Raw genomic sequence first — 17,367 nt, forward strand, 5'->3', positions numbered from 1 at the left:
CAATCACTATACATTTGGAGTTCCAGGCCACAGACCTGGAATCTCCATGTGAGCTGACATCTGTTACCCAAATGGTGTGCTGCTAGGCAGGGAATGTTCCTGTAGTGAGAGTCTCTTCCCCAGTGTTCCCTCCAACACCAGTATTCTTGTCTGACTGGGTAGAGACTCCAGTGCAAGCAAAGCACTGAACAAATGGACAGGAAAGGCCTGGACCTAGTGTTCCCACTTGTCAGAAGTGACTGACGCAAGCAGTCACTTTTTGGGTCTGAGTCAGTACCATCTTTGGCTTCCTGTGTACGGATCTGTGATTTTAAAAAATGACAGTTAGACAGACAGTTGATGATTTGGATTTAGAGTTGGGGGCAGGGAAATATTTCTTTCCAGTTAACTTCGACAGAGCTGTTATTGGGTTTAAATGTTCTTTATTTTTGAAACCAATATATCAGAGGTGCCTTTATAATTAATCATTTGTGATTTGCAGGAGATTTAAACCTGAATGTTGTAGCTATGGCACTGTCAGGTTACACAGATGAAAAGAATTCTTTGTGGCGAGAAATGTGTAGCTCCTTGAGACTGCAGCTAAATAATCCTTATCTATGTGTCATGTTTGCCTTTTTGACAAGTGAACCAGGGTCATATGATTGTGTGCTGGTAAGTTTCATCTGCATATATTTAAGGTTGATGATAATTTTGACCACTTCTTAGTTTTGTAAATAATTTTGAAAACCAATTATTTCATTAAATCAAATAGTAACTTTTTTTATTCCTCACTTTAGTATGAGAGTAGTGTGGCAGTACGTGATCGAGTGGCTTTTGCTAACATGTTCCTAAATGATACCCAGGTGAGTGTAAATCTGATAATATACTTCAACCCTATTTAAAATTTGTAATTTAATGCTGGGCTCTGTTTTAATTGAGGTTGAATATTATCATGGAGTTTTGTTATCCACCTGTTTGTGTGCATGTGTGATTTGTACCATAGTTTTGGACTGGGTTTGAATGATCCCATGGGAATCTGTGAACCGAAATAACCAACTTTTAGTACATATCATGCAAAATGAAGAAATTATGAACAAAATTGCACTTTCTGTAATATTTAACACAAATTGGAATTAATGTAAATTAAAATAAATTAACAGGCAAATTACAACTGGTGCAAACTGTAAATGATAGAATGGAACAACAGACACCAAGATTATCTCTGAACTATTTGTAGGCAATCCTAAATACCCATATTGTCCCTGTTCCAGCAAAATGGTTTCTCCAAACAATATTGGTTTCAGCCTACAAGGACCTAGCTGATTTTCTGCATATACAGGCTTCCCTGTGCACTTCTTCCCAGAATCTTATCCTTCTTCTAAACCCCAGTTGTCACAACAGCATGTATCTACCAGAATTCCTCTCTGCTTCTGCTTCTGCTTCTTCTTGCTTGTATCTGGCACACAGCCCTGTTTTTTACTTCCTTTTGGTACTGCTTCCAGATCTAAGATGTTGCCAGACCTACTGAGTTTTTCCAGCATTTTCTGTTTTGACTTCTCGTATCAGTTTTCGTCCCTACGTGAACGGTTCCCACATTCTGGTTTACTGAACTTAGTCCATCTTCTCTCTCGTCCTAATACTATTGTTAATAGAGCTGACCCTCCACCTTTTTTTAGTTTCCAGTACATTTCACTGTTCAAGTAGCAATCCAAGTCACCCTGTAGTCATGTCTCTATAATGGCTACTAGATCATGCTTCTTTTTGTTTGTTTGTGCTCTTTTGTTTCAAATGCTGCATGCATTCAAATAGTGGCTTTAGCTTTATCTTTTTATTCTTGTAACCTCTACCTGAATCTCTCCTGATTTATTCTTAGATTTGTACATTCTCTATCCCTTTTTCTGTCAGTTTATTATTTCCTGTGTTTAATATCTTTCCCTTTAGACAAGCCTGTTTTGGTTTGTCATATCTTCCATTTAGTCTACAATTCTTGTTTTCCCTATTTTTGCTGAAGAACACTAGCCCCAGCATAGTTCAGGTGGAGACTACTCCATTAGTACAGATCCCACTTTCTGCAGTATTGATGTGATGTCACATTAACCAGACCCCACTTCTCTCATGCCAGTCTTTGAACCAAGTATTAATATCCCAATCTGATTCATTCTTTGCCAATTTGCATATGGCTCAGATAATAATCCAGAGATCATGATCTTTGAGGTTCTGTTTCTTATTTTGTTGTTAGTTTCTTATTACTGACTATGTAGAACTTTATTCTTCTTCCTGCCCATGTTGTGGTCCATGCAGATATCAACAACAACTGAACCCTTTCTGCTTCCACTGCAAGTTCCTCCAGCCCTGAACAGACTTCTGGAATGCTGGCACTGGGCAGGCAACATAGCTGTCTGGACTCTCGCTCACTCTCTTCTGCAGAGAATGGTGTCTATCTGTATGATCATACTATTCCCTACTATCCTCTGTTCCTTTTTTATATTGTTTTCTCCCTACCGCCTCTGCCTGCATCTAACTGAATGGCTTCCTGTATCACGGTGCCATTGTCAGTTGGCTCATTCACCTTGCAGATCCCACTCTCAACCAAACAAGTTGAAAGAACATCAAACCTGCTCACAATTGCAAAGGATGAGGTTCCTGCTGTCTGCCCCCAGGTCCCCATAACTGCCTCACTTAGAGTCAGACTCTCCTGTCCTTGAGCACTGGTGTGACTGCATCCTGGTACAAGGAGTCCAGGTAACCTTTCCCCTTCCTGAAGCATCAGTTCTGTAGTTCAGTCTCCAGCACAAACTCTGAGCCAAAGTTGAACTGCAAACACTTACTGCAAATATCTTTGTTTTTGGATCACATGAGCATCCTGGAGCACCCATGCTGCAGCTGTGACAAATCATTTCAGATTAATTTTAATATCTATTTAGGGAACTATATTCTTTTCCTTTTTCTTCAATTAAAAAAGTTACTTTCTGCAGATCTGTGTATTATTTCTTAACAATATTTTATGTAGTTAATTTAGGCCGGGGGGAAATCCCATTTCATCTTACTAAATTTTGCCTTTTAGGAGTCCACAAATCTTGCATTTTAGCTATCTTTGCCCTTTGTTGTGGTCACTGTTGCCCATTTGTATTTGCTACACGTAATTAAGTAAAGGCATTTCTGGTGTAACTAGAAATTCTGAATGTGTTGCTCATTTGACCACTTTACTACCTTCATTCCTGTTTATCTTAGATTGGATAAAATGCCCAATATTATTGCTCTGTTTTTGCCTCTTTGTCTGAACTGTCTGCGTTTCCTTCCTGTCAGTGCCAATTTGTGGCAGACTAAACACAAAAATTGTAAATTTTTTTGTTGAATTCTTGATTCTTATGTTTATGCAACAGATTTATGTTTTAATGCAACCTACTACACTAACTTCACGTTCTTTATCTGGGATAGAATCCTTTTATCTACACTTCTGCCTCAGTCCCTCTTTCCTCCAGCTAGGCCATTTGGCCCATTGAGCTGATTGTGGCTGATCTGTTGATGTTTTGAATTCCACATTCCCATCTGCCCCAGTTATAACTCTTTGATTACCCTGTCTAACAAGAATCTGTTTACTCTGTCTTAATGTTCAATTACCCGAACCTTTGAGGCAGAGTTCCAAAGTCATACAACCTTTTGAGAGAAAAAGTTCTCCTTTTTATTTCTGTTCTGAAATGGTAACCTTTTTTTAAAATAAAGCCCCTTGGTTCCAGACCTACCCACAAGAAGAAACGTTCTTTCCACGTCCAGCTTAGCAACACACCCTATCCAGAGTTAAGCTGTCTGATGTGATCAACTACTGCATTATATTCCTCCATAGTTATTGATGCCTAAAGTTGGTTAATTTTGTTTTTCATGTTTTCAAGTATACCACTCGATTCCAAAAAGCACCTACTTTTATGTTCTATAAACTAGTTAAAGTTGAAATAAAGGTCTGATTTAATGCACTTTTTTTCTCACGCTCCCACTCAAACATGCATGGCTTCCCACTTTTTAAAAACAAAAATTGATTAGCTGGATGAGTTTCAGTGGAATAAGGGCAGCAGGGCGGCACGGTGGCTCTGGTTAGCACTGCTGCCTCACAGTGCCAGGGTCCCGGGTTCAATTCCACCCTTGGACAACTGTCTGTATGGAGTTTGCACATTTCCCCCCATGTCTGCGTGGGTTTCCTCCCACAGTCCAAAGATGTGCATGCTAGGTGGATTGGCCATGCTAAATTGCCCCAAGTGTTGAGGGATGTGTAGTTTAGGTGGGTTACAGGGGGATGGGTCTGGGTGGGATGCTGAGTGTCGGTGTGGACTTGTTGGACTGAAGGGCCTGTTTCCACACTGTAGGGATTCTATGATTCTATGAAGTCCATGAAAATTACCTCTGAACTTTTTTCAAATACATGTGAGAAACAGCCGAGCAGCAACTGTTAGCAACAGAAAATGACAATGTACTCGTGCAGTTGATTTGTTCTGATGCATCTTAGAACTTTAGGTATGTAGCATTATCCAACTTTGACCTGGAGACCCTGCTCTGGACAAAAATAAAACCAAGCTCTGTTTTAGAGGTATGGCCCTTGAGTTGAAATAATTTATGAATGCATTAACTCTGTCCACCTAATTGACTTTTAATGTTACAAATCATAAGTTTTCCATTAAAAATGTTGCTTTGTTTGTTTTGTGCTTAAAACTTACAAAGGAAGCAATTTGAGATCATCAGATTTTAGATACATTTTTAGTGAGGAGTTAAAATATCTCCACTCATTTATCAAATAATGGATTAGTTTAGAATGTATTTAACATAGCTGGCTCCGATCATATGGCTAGAAGAATTGATGTCATGGATAAAAATAATGTTGTGATGTAGTGTAACAGATCACAATAGGAAATAAAATTGTGTACATAAGGAATATATACTGCTGTAAGATTTTTGAAAAGTTTTATATACATCTGTAACACAAACAAAAATTGCTGGAGAAATTCAGCGTCTGACTGCCTCTGCAGCAGGAGAGGGGACATGGTAAACCTGATTGGCAGATTTAACAGAGAATAGCTGCTCCTGCTTTCCCAACTGAGCCACCATCTTTGCTGTTACTGCTGCTGGGTGATGGATGAGAGACCTTAAGGCAGGGCAAGTGATTGAGGTGTTGTGGGGGAGCACTTTGGGACTAGTGATCATAATTCTATTAGTCATAAAATAGTTATGGAAAAGGATAGGCCTGATCTGCAAGTTAAAGTTCTAAACTGGAATAAGGCCAGCTTTGATGGTATTAGACAGGAACTTTCAAAAGTTGATTGGGGGAGGCTGTTCGCAGGTAAAGGAACATCTGGCATGTGAGAGGCTTTCAAGAATGAGAGTTCAGAGACAGGATGTTCTTGTTGGTGTGAAGGGCAAGGCTGGAAGGTGTAGGGAGCTCTGGAAAGCTAGAGATATTGAGGCTCTGGTCAAGGATAAGGAGGAGGCAAATGTCCGGTTTGGACAGCTGGAATCCAGTGAATCTGTAGACAAGTATAAGGGATTAGGAGTACACTTAAGAGGGAAATCAAGAGGACAAAAAGGGGAAATAAGATACCTTTGGCAAATAGAGTTAAGGAGAATCCAAAGAGATTGTACAAGTACATTTAAGGGCAAAAGAGTAACTAGGGAAAGAATAGGGCCCCTTAAACATCCACGAGGCTGTCTGTGTGTGGAATCCACAGGAGATGGGTGAGATACTAAAGAAATATTTCACCTCAGTATTTACTGTGGAGAAAGACATGGAAGATAAGGAAATTGAGCAGATATACGGTGATATCTTGAAAAGAGTCCACATTACAGAAGAGCAGGTACTGCAAGTCTTACACCGCATAAATCCCTAGAACCTGATCTGATGTATCCCAGAACATTGTGGAAAGCTAGTGAAGAGATTGCGGAGCCCCTTGCAGTGATATTTGTATTATCAACAATCTGCTGGCACCTAACCCATGGCTGGAGGGTGGCTAATGTGGTGCTGTTATTTAAGAAAAGCTGCAAGGGGGAGCCAGGGAACTACAGAGCAGTGAGCCTGACATCAGTGGTGGGTATGTTGTTCGAGGGGATTCTGAGAGATAGGATTTACCTTCAAGGTCCCACATGGTAGATTGGTTAGTAAGGTTTGATCTCATGGGATCCAGGGAGATAGAACCAATTGAATGCAAAATTGGTTTGATAGGAAAAGACAGAACATGGTAGAGGGTTGTTATTTGAACTGGAGGCCTGTGATATCGGTGTGTCGCAAAGATTAGAATATAACAGGTATGGTTAGGAATGGCAGATGGAGTTTTATTTAGATAAATGCGAGGTGTTGCACTTTGGTCAGGCAAACCAAGGCAGGACTTGCACAGTTAATGGTGGGGCCCCAAGGAGTGTTGTTGAACAGAGGGACCTAAGGGTGCTGATACATAGTTCCTTGAAAGTGGTGTCACAAGTAGACAGGGTGGTGAAGGTGGTGTTTGGCACACTTGCCTTCATTGGTCAGTGCATTTGAGTACAGGATTTGGGATGTCATGTAGCGGCTGTACAAGACATTGGTGAGGCCACTTTTAGAATATTGCGTACAATTCTGGTCGCCCTGTTATAGAAAGGATGGTGTTAAACAAGAAAGGATGCAGAAAAGTTTACAAAGATATTGCTGGGACTGGAGGGTTTGAGTTCTAATGAGAGGCTGGGACTTTTCTTCCCTGGAGAGTTGAAGGCTGAAGGGTAACCTTCTAGAAGCTTACCAAATCATGAAAGGCATGGGTAGGGTGAATAGCCAAGGTGCTTTTCCAAGTTTGGGTGAGTCCAAAGCTAGAGGGCATAGGTTTAAGGTGAGAGGGGAAAGATTTTTAAAAAGATCTGAAAGGTAGCTTTTTTATGCAGAAGATAGTGCGCATAAAGAACAAGTTGCCAGAGGTGGTGGAGGAGGCGGGTACAATTACAATATTTTAAAAGACACCTAGATGGCTATATGAATAGTAAGTGTTTAGAGGAATGTGGGCCACATGTTGGTAAATGGGATTGTGTCAGACTGGGATGCCTGGTCAGGTGAGGACAAGTTGAACTGAAAGGTCTGTTTTCATGCTGTATGACAGAAAAATGAACCAATTTTCTTCAAACATTTAAATGGAAAGAATTTCCACTCAGACCTCATGTATACGACCTGATAATTTAGCAAAAGTGGAGGAGTCAGGAGAGGTGGCGGTGAGGTAATGTTGGATATAGGCCAAATGCAGCCAAATAGGACTAGTTCAATTTGGGATACCTGGTCGACGTGGACAAGTTGCCAAAAGGGTCTGTTTCCGTGTTATATGACTCTGACACTATGACAGGTTGGAAGAGTCAGGAGCAAAGATCAGGGGCAGAGGACTGAGACAGCCCGAGAGCTGGAATGGCTCATGCAGTAGGGGCCACACTGCAGTACAATCCCAGGCTACGTGCTGAGATTTTAGATAGGTTGGGGGGAATGAATGGAGACCAGGACCCAGTGCAGATTTTGGGGGTGAGGGAGATAGAGGAGATGGGGATGGGGTAGGACAGGGTCAGAGGCAGAGTATCACGGCCTGGGCAAATCATTGCCTAGTCTTGGTTCAGAAATTGAAAAGGGGGAATAAGTGAAAGAAGCCGTAAGTTGCAATGGGACCTTTTTAATAATTAATATCTAATTTATCTGTTTTGTGTATTGACTTTACTTGGTTAAAGTCAAATGCATTTGTTAAAATTGTTCATGGCTATCCAGTTTCCTCTTTTCTGATAAGTACTTCCCCTCTTAAACTAAGTTTGTTTGATAATTTTATACTTCCATGCTTGAAAAATACTACAGGCAATGCTTGAACTCCTGGGTGGGATATAACCCAAAGCAGGTGTACCTCCTTCCAGGTATATTCAGTAAAGTAGTAGCATGTGTTGGGGTCAGCTAGCTCATTTGGCTGGATGGCTGGTTTGTGATGCAGTGTGCTGCCAACAGCACAGGTTCCGTTTCCGTACTGGCTAAGGTTACCTTGAAGGCCCCATGTTCTCAATTATGCCTAAGGCATAGTAACCCTCTAGTAAAACCACCACGTGTCTCTTGGAGGGGAATTTGCAGGTGATGGTGTTCGCAGATATGTGCTGTCCTTATCCTTCTTGGTGTTGGTTATCATGGGTTCGGAAGGTCTGTCTAAGGAGCCTTGGTGAATTCCTGCAATGCATCTTGTGGATAGTACGCTCTGCTGCTACTAATTGTTGGTGGTAGTGGATGTGGTGCAAATCAAGCAGGCTGCTTTTTCGTAGATAGTGTTTTGGTTCTTTGTTGTTGAAGCTGCACTCGTCCATGCAAGTGAGGAATATTCCAGAGTTGTGCCTTGTTGATGGTGGATGTGCTTTGGAGAGTCAAGAAGTGAGTGATTCACCATTCGATTTCTTGCCTCCGACCTGCTGTTGTAGCTATAGTGTTCTTATGGTTAGTCCAGTTTAGTTTCTTGGCTGATGGTAACCCCTAGGATGTTGATGAGTGTGGGATTCAGTGGTGGCAATGCTATTGAATGTCAGGAGGTGGTAGATAGATTCTCTGTTTGGAGATGGTCCAGGTCATTTTGACATAAATTGCTTCAGTATTTGAGGAGTGGCGAATAGTTCTGAACATTGCACAATTATCAGTGAGCATTACAATTTCTGATATTTTGGAGGGAATAAATTGAAATAGCTGAAGATTGTTAAGCATAGGGTGCTACCCCAGGAGATGTCCTATAGCTGAAATAACTAACCTCCCACTACCATCTTCCAGGTGCTAGGTATGACTCCTCCAACCAGCAGAGCTTCTTTGCCCTGATTTCCCAGTGACTCATTTTGCTAGAGCTTCCTGATGTTATGCTTGCTCAGTGCTGCTTTAATGTCAAAGACAGTCACTGTTGCCTCACCTCTGGAATTCAGCTTTCATTTCTTCTCCTGTTTGAATCACTGCTGTAGTCCTGACAGAACCCAAATTGAGTGTCAGTGGGCAGGTTATTGCTATACAGATGCTGCTTGATAGTACTGATAATCAAAAGGGTACTGATGGGGCGATAATTGACTAGGTTGGATTCGTCCTGCATTGTGCAAGTAAATTGCTTATTCAGAGACTCTGCAGGCATGGTGGGCTGAGCAGTAATAATTCTGAATTCATGAATACGTGATGTTCACTCATTCAGAAATATTTGTGTAGCTTATGAGAAATTGTTTCTGAGAGATTGGGAGGTTCTTGTGAATAAATATTCTGATGCCTGTTAGGTCATTTGGTTTTGGACTTAGCATATATTTATTAATTCATTGCATTTTTCTCACTGCTAATTACTGTTCTAATCTGTTAATTTGTTGCCAGCTATGCAGTGATTTGCTGGTATCTACTGCATAATTAATTTAGTTTAGTGCAGCGCACCTGTCACCATTTCATCACTAGTCTTTTGATATACTCACTTACAATACAAGTTGTTTGAGTTGTTTCAGCTTTGCTCTTCTGATTACATGGTGTCAAAAAAGTCCTAAAATTTGTTTTTAATTTCTCCTGTTATCTCTCATTACTGTAGTCGCAGCTTCTATTTAACATTTTGTTACATTATTCGTAAACGTTGAGATAAGCGAAACAACATCTGTTGATTTTTTTTCTCTCTGTTAAAATCTCATGGAATATTCCCTAATTATGAATGTTTTCATTACTGGTTTAGTTGTGGTTTGCTGGCATAATAAAAGCATAACAGAGGAAATAAACAATGTTGACATGAAGTCTGCAAAACTCCTGCTATTGAAATATGTTTGGTTACGTTTCTAAATAATAATTGCAATAATAAATTAGATAATCATGAACATCAAATTTCATTTATGTTCCAATATGGCCATCCTATCCGAAGTATGCAAATATAATTGTCTAATGTTAAAAATCGAAATTATCCTGTTTGTTAGCATCTTCAATATCTTGACTCGATCCTAATCTTTAGATCCTTCGGTATATTGATAAACTAACTAATGAAATGAAAGAGGCTGGAAACCTGGAAGGAATCCTTTTAACAGGCCTAACCAAGGATGGCATTGACCTGATGGAGAGTTACGTAGATAGAACTGGTGACGTGCAGACTGCAAGCTTCTGCATGTTGCAGGTAGGTCAAACAAAATTCGTAGTCATGACTATGTTTTATGTTTCTAATGCTCTCATTTCGAGATTCTGAGATTTCAGGGGAAAAACAAACTTGAATGACTCAAAATGCTTACTACCTGATATAAGTGAAAACCAAGATATTGTTGAGGTGGATGTGGTTCAGGGTGCAGTTAAATATTTGGTTAATAGAGTTGAATATAAGAGGGATGAGCTAAATGCCCTTTCTTCATCCTTGTGCAATTGGAATACCATTATGAAAGGGTATATGTTGATGGTCCTAAAATTCAAAGAACATTTGCTTAAATAATACCTTTGCTATAGCTTAATAGTTATCTGAATACTTGATCTTCTTTCTTGATTCATATTAATATGAAGGAGTCTACTCTTTTTGTGAATTGACTAGACTGTATACAGTATGTACTATCATGATTAAAGAAAAATCATAAGAAATAGCAGGAGTAGGTCATTTAGCCCGTTGAACATTTTCTACCATTCATGGTACATTTTCTACCATTCATGGTTGGTTTTGATTGTGGCAGTAACTCCACTTTCTTGCCTGTTCTCCATAATTCTTGACTGCCTCATTGAACAAAAACCTGTCTATCTCGACCTTGATCATATTCAATGTCCTCCCCCACTCCTTTCTGTAGAAAAGGATTGCAGAAACTAAAAAATCCCAAGAAATTCCTGCTCATCTTGTCCTTAATTGTGAAATCCCATGTTTTTAAACTTGGCCTCCAGTTCTGGATTTCCTCCATAAGAGGAAATATCCTCCCAATATCTATCTTGCAAATTTCCCTGAATGTTACGTTTCAGTATGATCACCTCATGTTCTTCTAGACTCAAATGAGTATAGGGCTAACCTGCTCCAACTTCTTCCTAAGTAAACTCTTTATTCCTAGGAATCAGCCAAATGAGCCATCTCTAAACTACTTCCAGTGCAAATATACCCTTTAAGATGTCAAAACTATGCATAGTACTGGGGTAGAATCTTCCTAATACCCAAGACACCTATAGCAATATTTTGTTCCTTTATTCTCCATCTACCTTGCAATAAAGGCCAACATTCCATTTTCCTTCATAATTACTTGCTGTAACTGGATACCAACTTTTTGTGATTAATGTACCAGGCCAAGCATACCTCCATAACTCTGAATTCTGTGGTTTCCATTAAATAATTCTGATGAGTTCTGATTTTAATGTTCTTCCTGCCAAAGCTGTCAGCCTTGCATTTCTCCACAGTATACTCCAACTGCTAATGTATTGTCCACTCAATTAACCTATTTGCTCCTGCTTTTTGCAGTGAATTTGTGTAATCCTCTTAATTTGCTTTCAACCTATCTTTGTATCATCAGCAAGTTTGGCTCCAATGTAGTCTATTCCCCATCTAAGTTTATTAGTATAGTTTGTAAATATTTGAGCGCCACCACTGATGCCTGCGATTTTGCACTAGTTAGTTTTCTGACCTGAAATTAACCCGCTTATCTCCTCTTTCTTGTGAGTTAGCCAGTTCTTTATCAATTCTAATGTATTGCCCCAACACTTTATGCTATTATCTTGTGCAGTAATCATTTTATTTCAAAAAGGCATTTAATATTACTACATCGTCTGCTTCACACTTTTTTCCACGCTGCTGTTTTTATCCTCCAAACAATTGAAATAAATTTGTCAAACCTGAGTCCCTTTCACAAAACCACGCTGAGACTTTATTTGTATTTGCTTTAAATAATTCACTAACTTTTTCCCGGTTACAGCTGTTAAGCTAACTAATGTTTAGTTTCCTGATTTATGTAACTAATGCAATCACTGTCTCTGCAGCCATTTTCTTTTAAAATCCTAGAATGCAAACCATCAGGCTCAGTCTTGTCAACCTTTAGTCCCATTAGCTTTCTTGCTACTTTCTCTAGTGAATGTGAATGTTCTAATTTCCAACCTCCCTTTAGCCTCGTTTGTCTACTGTTCCTACAGTGGTTTTTGTCTTCTACCGTGAAGATAAGTACAAACACCACATATATCATTGATTTCGTTCGTTATCTGTTTCTTTTTTTACCTCCACACCATCTGATGGATGAATGCTACGTAGCAAATCAAAGGGAGTAATTATTTGAATTTATAAAATAGTCAATTACTTTGATTTATCTGATAACCAGTTATTGTTTGAAAGAAGACATGACTGAAGAAAGGATATAACAGTTGAAAAATGATTCTGTTGTGGCACTGTGGTAGAGTCCCTGCTTCTGGGCCAGAATGTACAGATTCAAGACTCCCCTTTGCTGGAGATGTATCATAACATGTCCAAACAGGTTGATTCAAAATCTATACAAAAATGTCCATCTCTAAGCTTGGCTTTACTACTTTGTGGACTCTTGTGGCATAGTGATAGTGTCACTACGTTTTGGCCAGAAGGCCTGGGTTCAATCCCACTGGTCCCGATTTGTATCATGGTGTGTTGAAGAGGTACATCACCTAATGAAAATTTTTTCAAGGCATAAGGCCGATCCTTAAAAGCTGTCTATTCATTTTATGTATTCACGTTGTATTTCATGAGTTATGGGTAGCCAGGATATAATATTAAGCAGGAAAATTATATTTGATAAGTTGAGGTGAATTCCTCCAATTATTTTACTTTGATAATCACCTAGACAAGTAATGTCTGTTGTCAGTTTAAAGATGTGATTTCAGAGTGTAGTATTTTTTTTTTTAAATGATTATATTTTTAATATCCTCAGGGCTTTCCAAGTGACGTTGTGAAAGATCCCAGAGTCCAATATTGGATAGAGAATTATAGAAACTTACTTGATGCTTGGAGGTTCTGGCATAAGAGAGCTGAATTTGACATCCATAGGAGCAAGTTGGACCCATTTTCTAAACCTCTAGCACAGGTAAAGTGGTTTTTCAAGGAACAGAAGTGTAGTTGTTATTTTTTAAAGCAAAGAATCAGACAGACTTTGTTATTTAAACTCTGAACTCCATTTTAAATTGTTTTCTGGTCCATTTTAAGTTCTGAGAAGAAAATGTGTGACAGTGTATCAACTTGCTGTTTTATTCATAAATGGAAACTAATTGAACACACAGGGATATCTTAACTTTTTCATTTAATTTCATAAATCACTAACTCATAGCCAGGGTAAGTGAGGGAAAATCTGTAAATTGACAGTTGTAATATTGCTCATCCACTACTTTTGCCTGTCATGATCCTCACTCTGTGTTCAAGAACTTCTGTTAGAAGTCTTTCTAAACATTGTACTACAAGATCATGGAAGATGCATCCATGCATCTGTTTTCTTCTTGATGCCTTCCTATGTAATTGAGTGGTAACCATAAAGCCAAGGATAGAAATTAAGACAGATTAATGCTGTCCTTAACTAAAATATTTTACTTTTGATGAATAAATACTGGACTGGCCCTCTCTCTTTAATATCATTCTCTTGTTTTGTCTCAGAAAAAATAGAAGAAACAGCATTGAATGCCAATTTAGGCCATGTTGCACAAAGAATGGTTGTTAGTAAAGACCCTAAAATGTGTTGAAACCCAGAAGATGACAATGTGTGTTGGAAAACTGGTTTGGAATTGCGATGAGTACCTGGGGCATTTGGACCAGTTTGGTAGTCCCCTGTCCACCTCCACACGTAAAACTGCAAATAATGCATTTTATTTTACAGGCTGATTATTCTTTTCTTTTACAGCTCATTGGGGTGGCATGCTGGAAATGAAGTCCTGCTATTCCTGGAACCATCACAGAAGTTAAAAACTTTTTAAGTGTGCACAAGTCCACAATTTACTAACAGCCAAACATAAGATTATAATTAGCAGACTGTGGCTTGCTCAGAAAGCGCTACCCAATTGTGGAATCACATCCAACAGTAGATGTTTTTGGCTTGGGTCAGACGATCAGAGTTTATGACCTTTTTCTGTTTTCTTGTGACCACTGAGTACTATTCAGCTGCCACAGATCTGAAATTCCAAGTCTCAGCTGCTCACTACAAGATGTGCAATAGTGTAGGGAGGATTTGGCATATTTCCACCCTCCACGGAGCATGGCCAAGAAAAGGATGGGAACAAAGTGGCAATTCAACCTGTTGCCTCCATGACTGTCCAAAAATTTCCAGAAATTTTTGTTTAGCAAGGTTGGTAAAGAATATAGAGTTAACCACAAATCAGCCCAGATCTAATTGCATGGAAGAACAGGCTTGATGGGCTTTGTGGTCTAATTCTGTTCCTATAATAGTGATAGATATCAGAAATATATTTGCCATGAACATTGAGTGTCTTCCATCGTACAGTGCTAAGTAAAATGGCCTTATTAATGTTAAGCTGTATTTCCTGAAAAGTGTAGATCAGGTCTGACCTTGAGGCAGCTCCTGTCCCAACTGCTGGTAAATTACTGTGGGATGACTTGACCGCGTTGATCTGGGGTGAACCCCAGATTTTGGACACTCCCTGCAAGGAAAGTTTTGGCACGTCTGTACAGAATACTGTTAGACATCAACAACACAGGTGGCCAGGATAGCATTCAGCAAGTTTCCTTAGTACAGTTAGGCCCTTCCCTTGCCCTTTTAGTACTGGTTTGTAGAGTAATCAGATGGGTACAGAAAAGCTACAATGCTAGTGTAGCTCTGCAGACTTGATTATGTGAGCCAGGTTGGCTGATCAAAAACCCTGGCGCTCCCTTTCTAACAGCACTCTGGGTATATCTACACAACATGGACTGGAGTGGTTCAAGATGGTGGCTACTTGTCCCCTTTTTGAGAGCAGTGGAGAATGGGCAATAAGTGCTGGCCCAGCTAGTGATGGCAGCATCAAATGAAAGAATAAATAAGTCTTTAAAATAAAACAACTTATAGAGTGCACGAAATGTGCAACAATTGATCAATTTTTCTTTAAAAATCTTCCATCGACATAACTTTAGAGAAATGATTTGATTCAAGATCCATTCACACCTGGCCTTTTAATGCAAATATGATTTGTTAATCAGAAATCAGGCTATAGACTGATTAGAATCATAATCCAGGTAAATGACAGGTGAAATCTTAACACCATCACCACTTTGAGAAGAAGCATAGCTTGTCCTGAAACATGTGAATGTGATGCTAAAATTGTGATCATATTATGTAACACATCATCCACATCATAATATGACTTCAGAACACGTGCTTGCCTTCGATATGGTGTTCTTTACTGGGAGAGGCCAAATTATGGTGAAAGATGCTGTACAATAGGAGACTTCTGTAATTTTGACATGTAGAATTGCAAAAAAAGAATTTCAGTTGTAACAAAATTATAAACAAAAATAGAGATCTCTGGAAAAGCTCAGCAGGTCTGGCAGTATCTGTGAAGAGAAATCCAAGTTAACGTTTCGGATCTGGTGAACCACACCTGAAACGTTAACTCAGATTTCCCTTCGCAGATGCTGCCAGACCTGCTGAGCTTTTCCAGCGACCTCCTATTTTTGTGTCTGATTTACAGCATCTGCAGTTCTTTCGGTTTTTATTTAGTGATAAAATTACATTTTTTCAAGAGGGAATATTTAATATGCTGGAAGATTTTGCAGTGATTTCAATGCAAATAGGTTGTATGCTAGAGACGACGCTTGTTTAGATGGATATGCATTTATGGCAGGCCAGATGCCAAGTAAAGTAAATAAACACATGACGACAAGCCGTCTCTAAAATAATTGACTGGTTATTCTTCTCTGGGTAGGTATGGCCTATTTGTCATCCTGACTCTCCTCTTCACCTGTCCTCCAGCAGCTTTTGCTGCTCTGTCTGCCTTCAGTTCCTTCTTGTTAATGTACAGAGTAAATGGATCTTAATATAATGAATAAATGATATTTATAAAAATTTAAGTTTTTTGTTAATTTTGCTGAAAAGCATGGAGCATTTAAAATTTCAAATATATGACTTTCTGTTTGTTCTTGATGGGAAGTGAGAAATACTTTGTGTTGGCTTACATTTTGTTAAGGTTCTTTTCTAAGATTACAAAAGGACCTTGATCAGTTGGGCCAATAGGCTAAGGTGTGGCAGATAGTTTAATTTGGATAAATGTGAGGTATTGCATTTTGTAAAACGAACAAGGGCAAGATTTAGACAGTTAATAGTAGGGCCCTGGGTGGTGTTGTCGAACAGAGTCCTAGGGGTTCAGGTACACAGTTCTTTGAAAGTTGTGTCACAGGTAGGCAGGGTGGTTAAGAAGGTGTTAAGCATGTTTGCTTTAATTGCTCCGATCATTTTGTGTAGGAGTTGGAACGCCATGATGAGATTCTACAGGATGTTGGTGAGGCCACTTTTGGAGTACTGTATACAGTTCTGGTTGCCTTGCTGTAGGAAGGATATTATTAAATTGGAGAAGGTTCAAAAAAGATTTACCAGGATGTTGCCATACTGAAGGGTTTAAGTTATAAGGAGAGTTAGGAGAGGCTGTGCCTTTTTTTTTCACTGGAGTATATGAGGTTGAGGGGTGACCATGTAAGCGGTTTATAAAATCATGAGGGGCTTAAGTAAGGTGAATAGCAAAAGTCTTTTCCCTGGGGTAGGGAGTACAAAATTAGGGTGCATATTTAGAGGAGGAAGATTTTAGAAGGGACCTCGGAGGCAACTTCTGCACAAGAGGAAATGAGCTGCCAGAGGATGTGATAGATGCAGGTACAGTGGCAACATTTAAAAGGCATTTGGACAGGTACATGAATAGGAAAGGTTTGGAGGGCAAACACGGGCAAGTGGGACTAGTTTTCTTCAGGAAATTTGGTCAGCATGGATGAATTGGACCACAGGGTCTGTTTCCATGCTGTATGACTCTATGGCTATAAAATGATAATCAACTGTTTCAATGATATGAGATGCTTCACAATTCTTGTTCTCAGTTCTGTGTACAATATGCATTCCAGGTGTTTGTGAGCTGCAACTTCTGTGGAAAATCAATATCATATAGTTGTTCTGCCATGCCACACCAAGGACGAAGTTTCAGCCAATATGGTGTTAGTGGTTCTCCAACGAAATCAAAAGTCACAAGTTGTCCAGGATGTCGTAAACCTCTGCCCCGTTGTGCACTTTGTCTTATCAATATGGGAACACCGGTTTCAAGTTGTCTAGGTAACCATTAATGCGAGATATCAAGTTGTCATCGTGATAGCCTGGTAAAAATAGAGCCCTCATTTTAGCTAAGTCACAACACAAGCCAGTCAACATTGAAGAAGAATATATTGAATTGTGGACATATCCAGCCCATTTTTCTTTTCCCTTGATGGCTGATTTATGCCAGACATTGAACATGAT

General features: G+C 39.4%; 1 protein-coding gene across 1 annotated transcript in view; it reads left to right on the top strand.

Annotated features, from left to right (window-relative positions):
- Positions 1-17,367, top strand: part of mios (missing oocyte, meiosis regulator, homolog (Drosophila)) — a 37,295-nt gene that overhangs the window by 11,230 nt on the left and 8,698 nt on the right. The window contains exons 4-8 of the mRNA XM_048613973.1: positions 482-651; positions 777-842; positions 9,939-10,097; positions 12,826-12,978; positions 16,980-17,184. Coding sequence (XP_048469930.1) covers positions 482-651; positions 777-842; positions 9,939-10,097; positions 12,826-12,978; positions 16,980-17,184 — 753 coding nt within the window. The remainder of the gene's footprint in view (positions 1-481; positions 652-776; positions 843-9,938; positions 10,098-12,825; positions 12,979-16,979; positions 17,185-17,367) is intronic.

The sequence above is a fragment of the Rhincodon typus genome, chromosome 2 (genome assembly GCF_021869965.1).
Source record: "Rhincodon typus isolate 14 chromosome 2, sRhiTyp1.1, whole genome shotgun sequence".
Classification (NCBI taxonomy): domain Eukaryota; kingdom Metazoa; phylum Chordata; class Chondrichthyes; order Orectolobiformes; family Rhincodontidae; genus Rhincodon; species Rhincodon typus.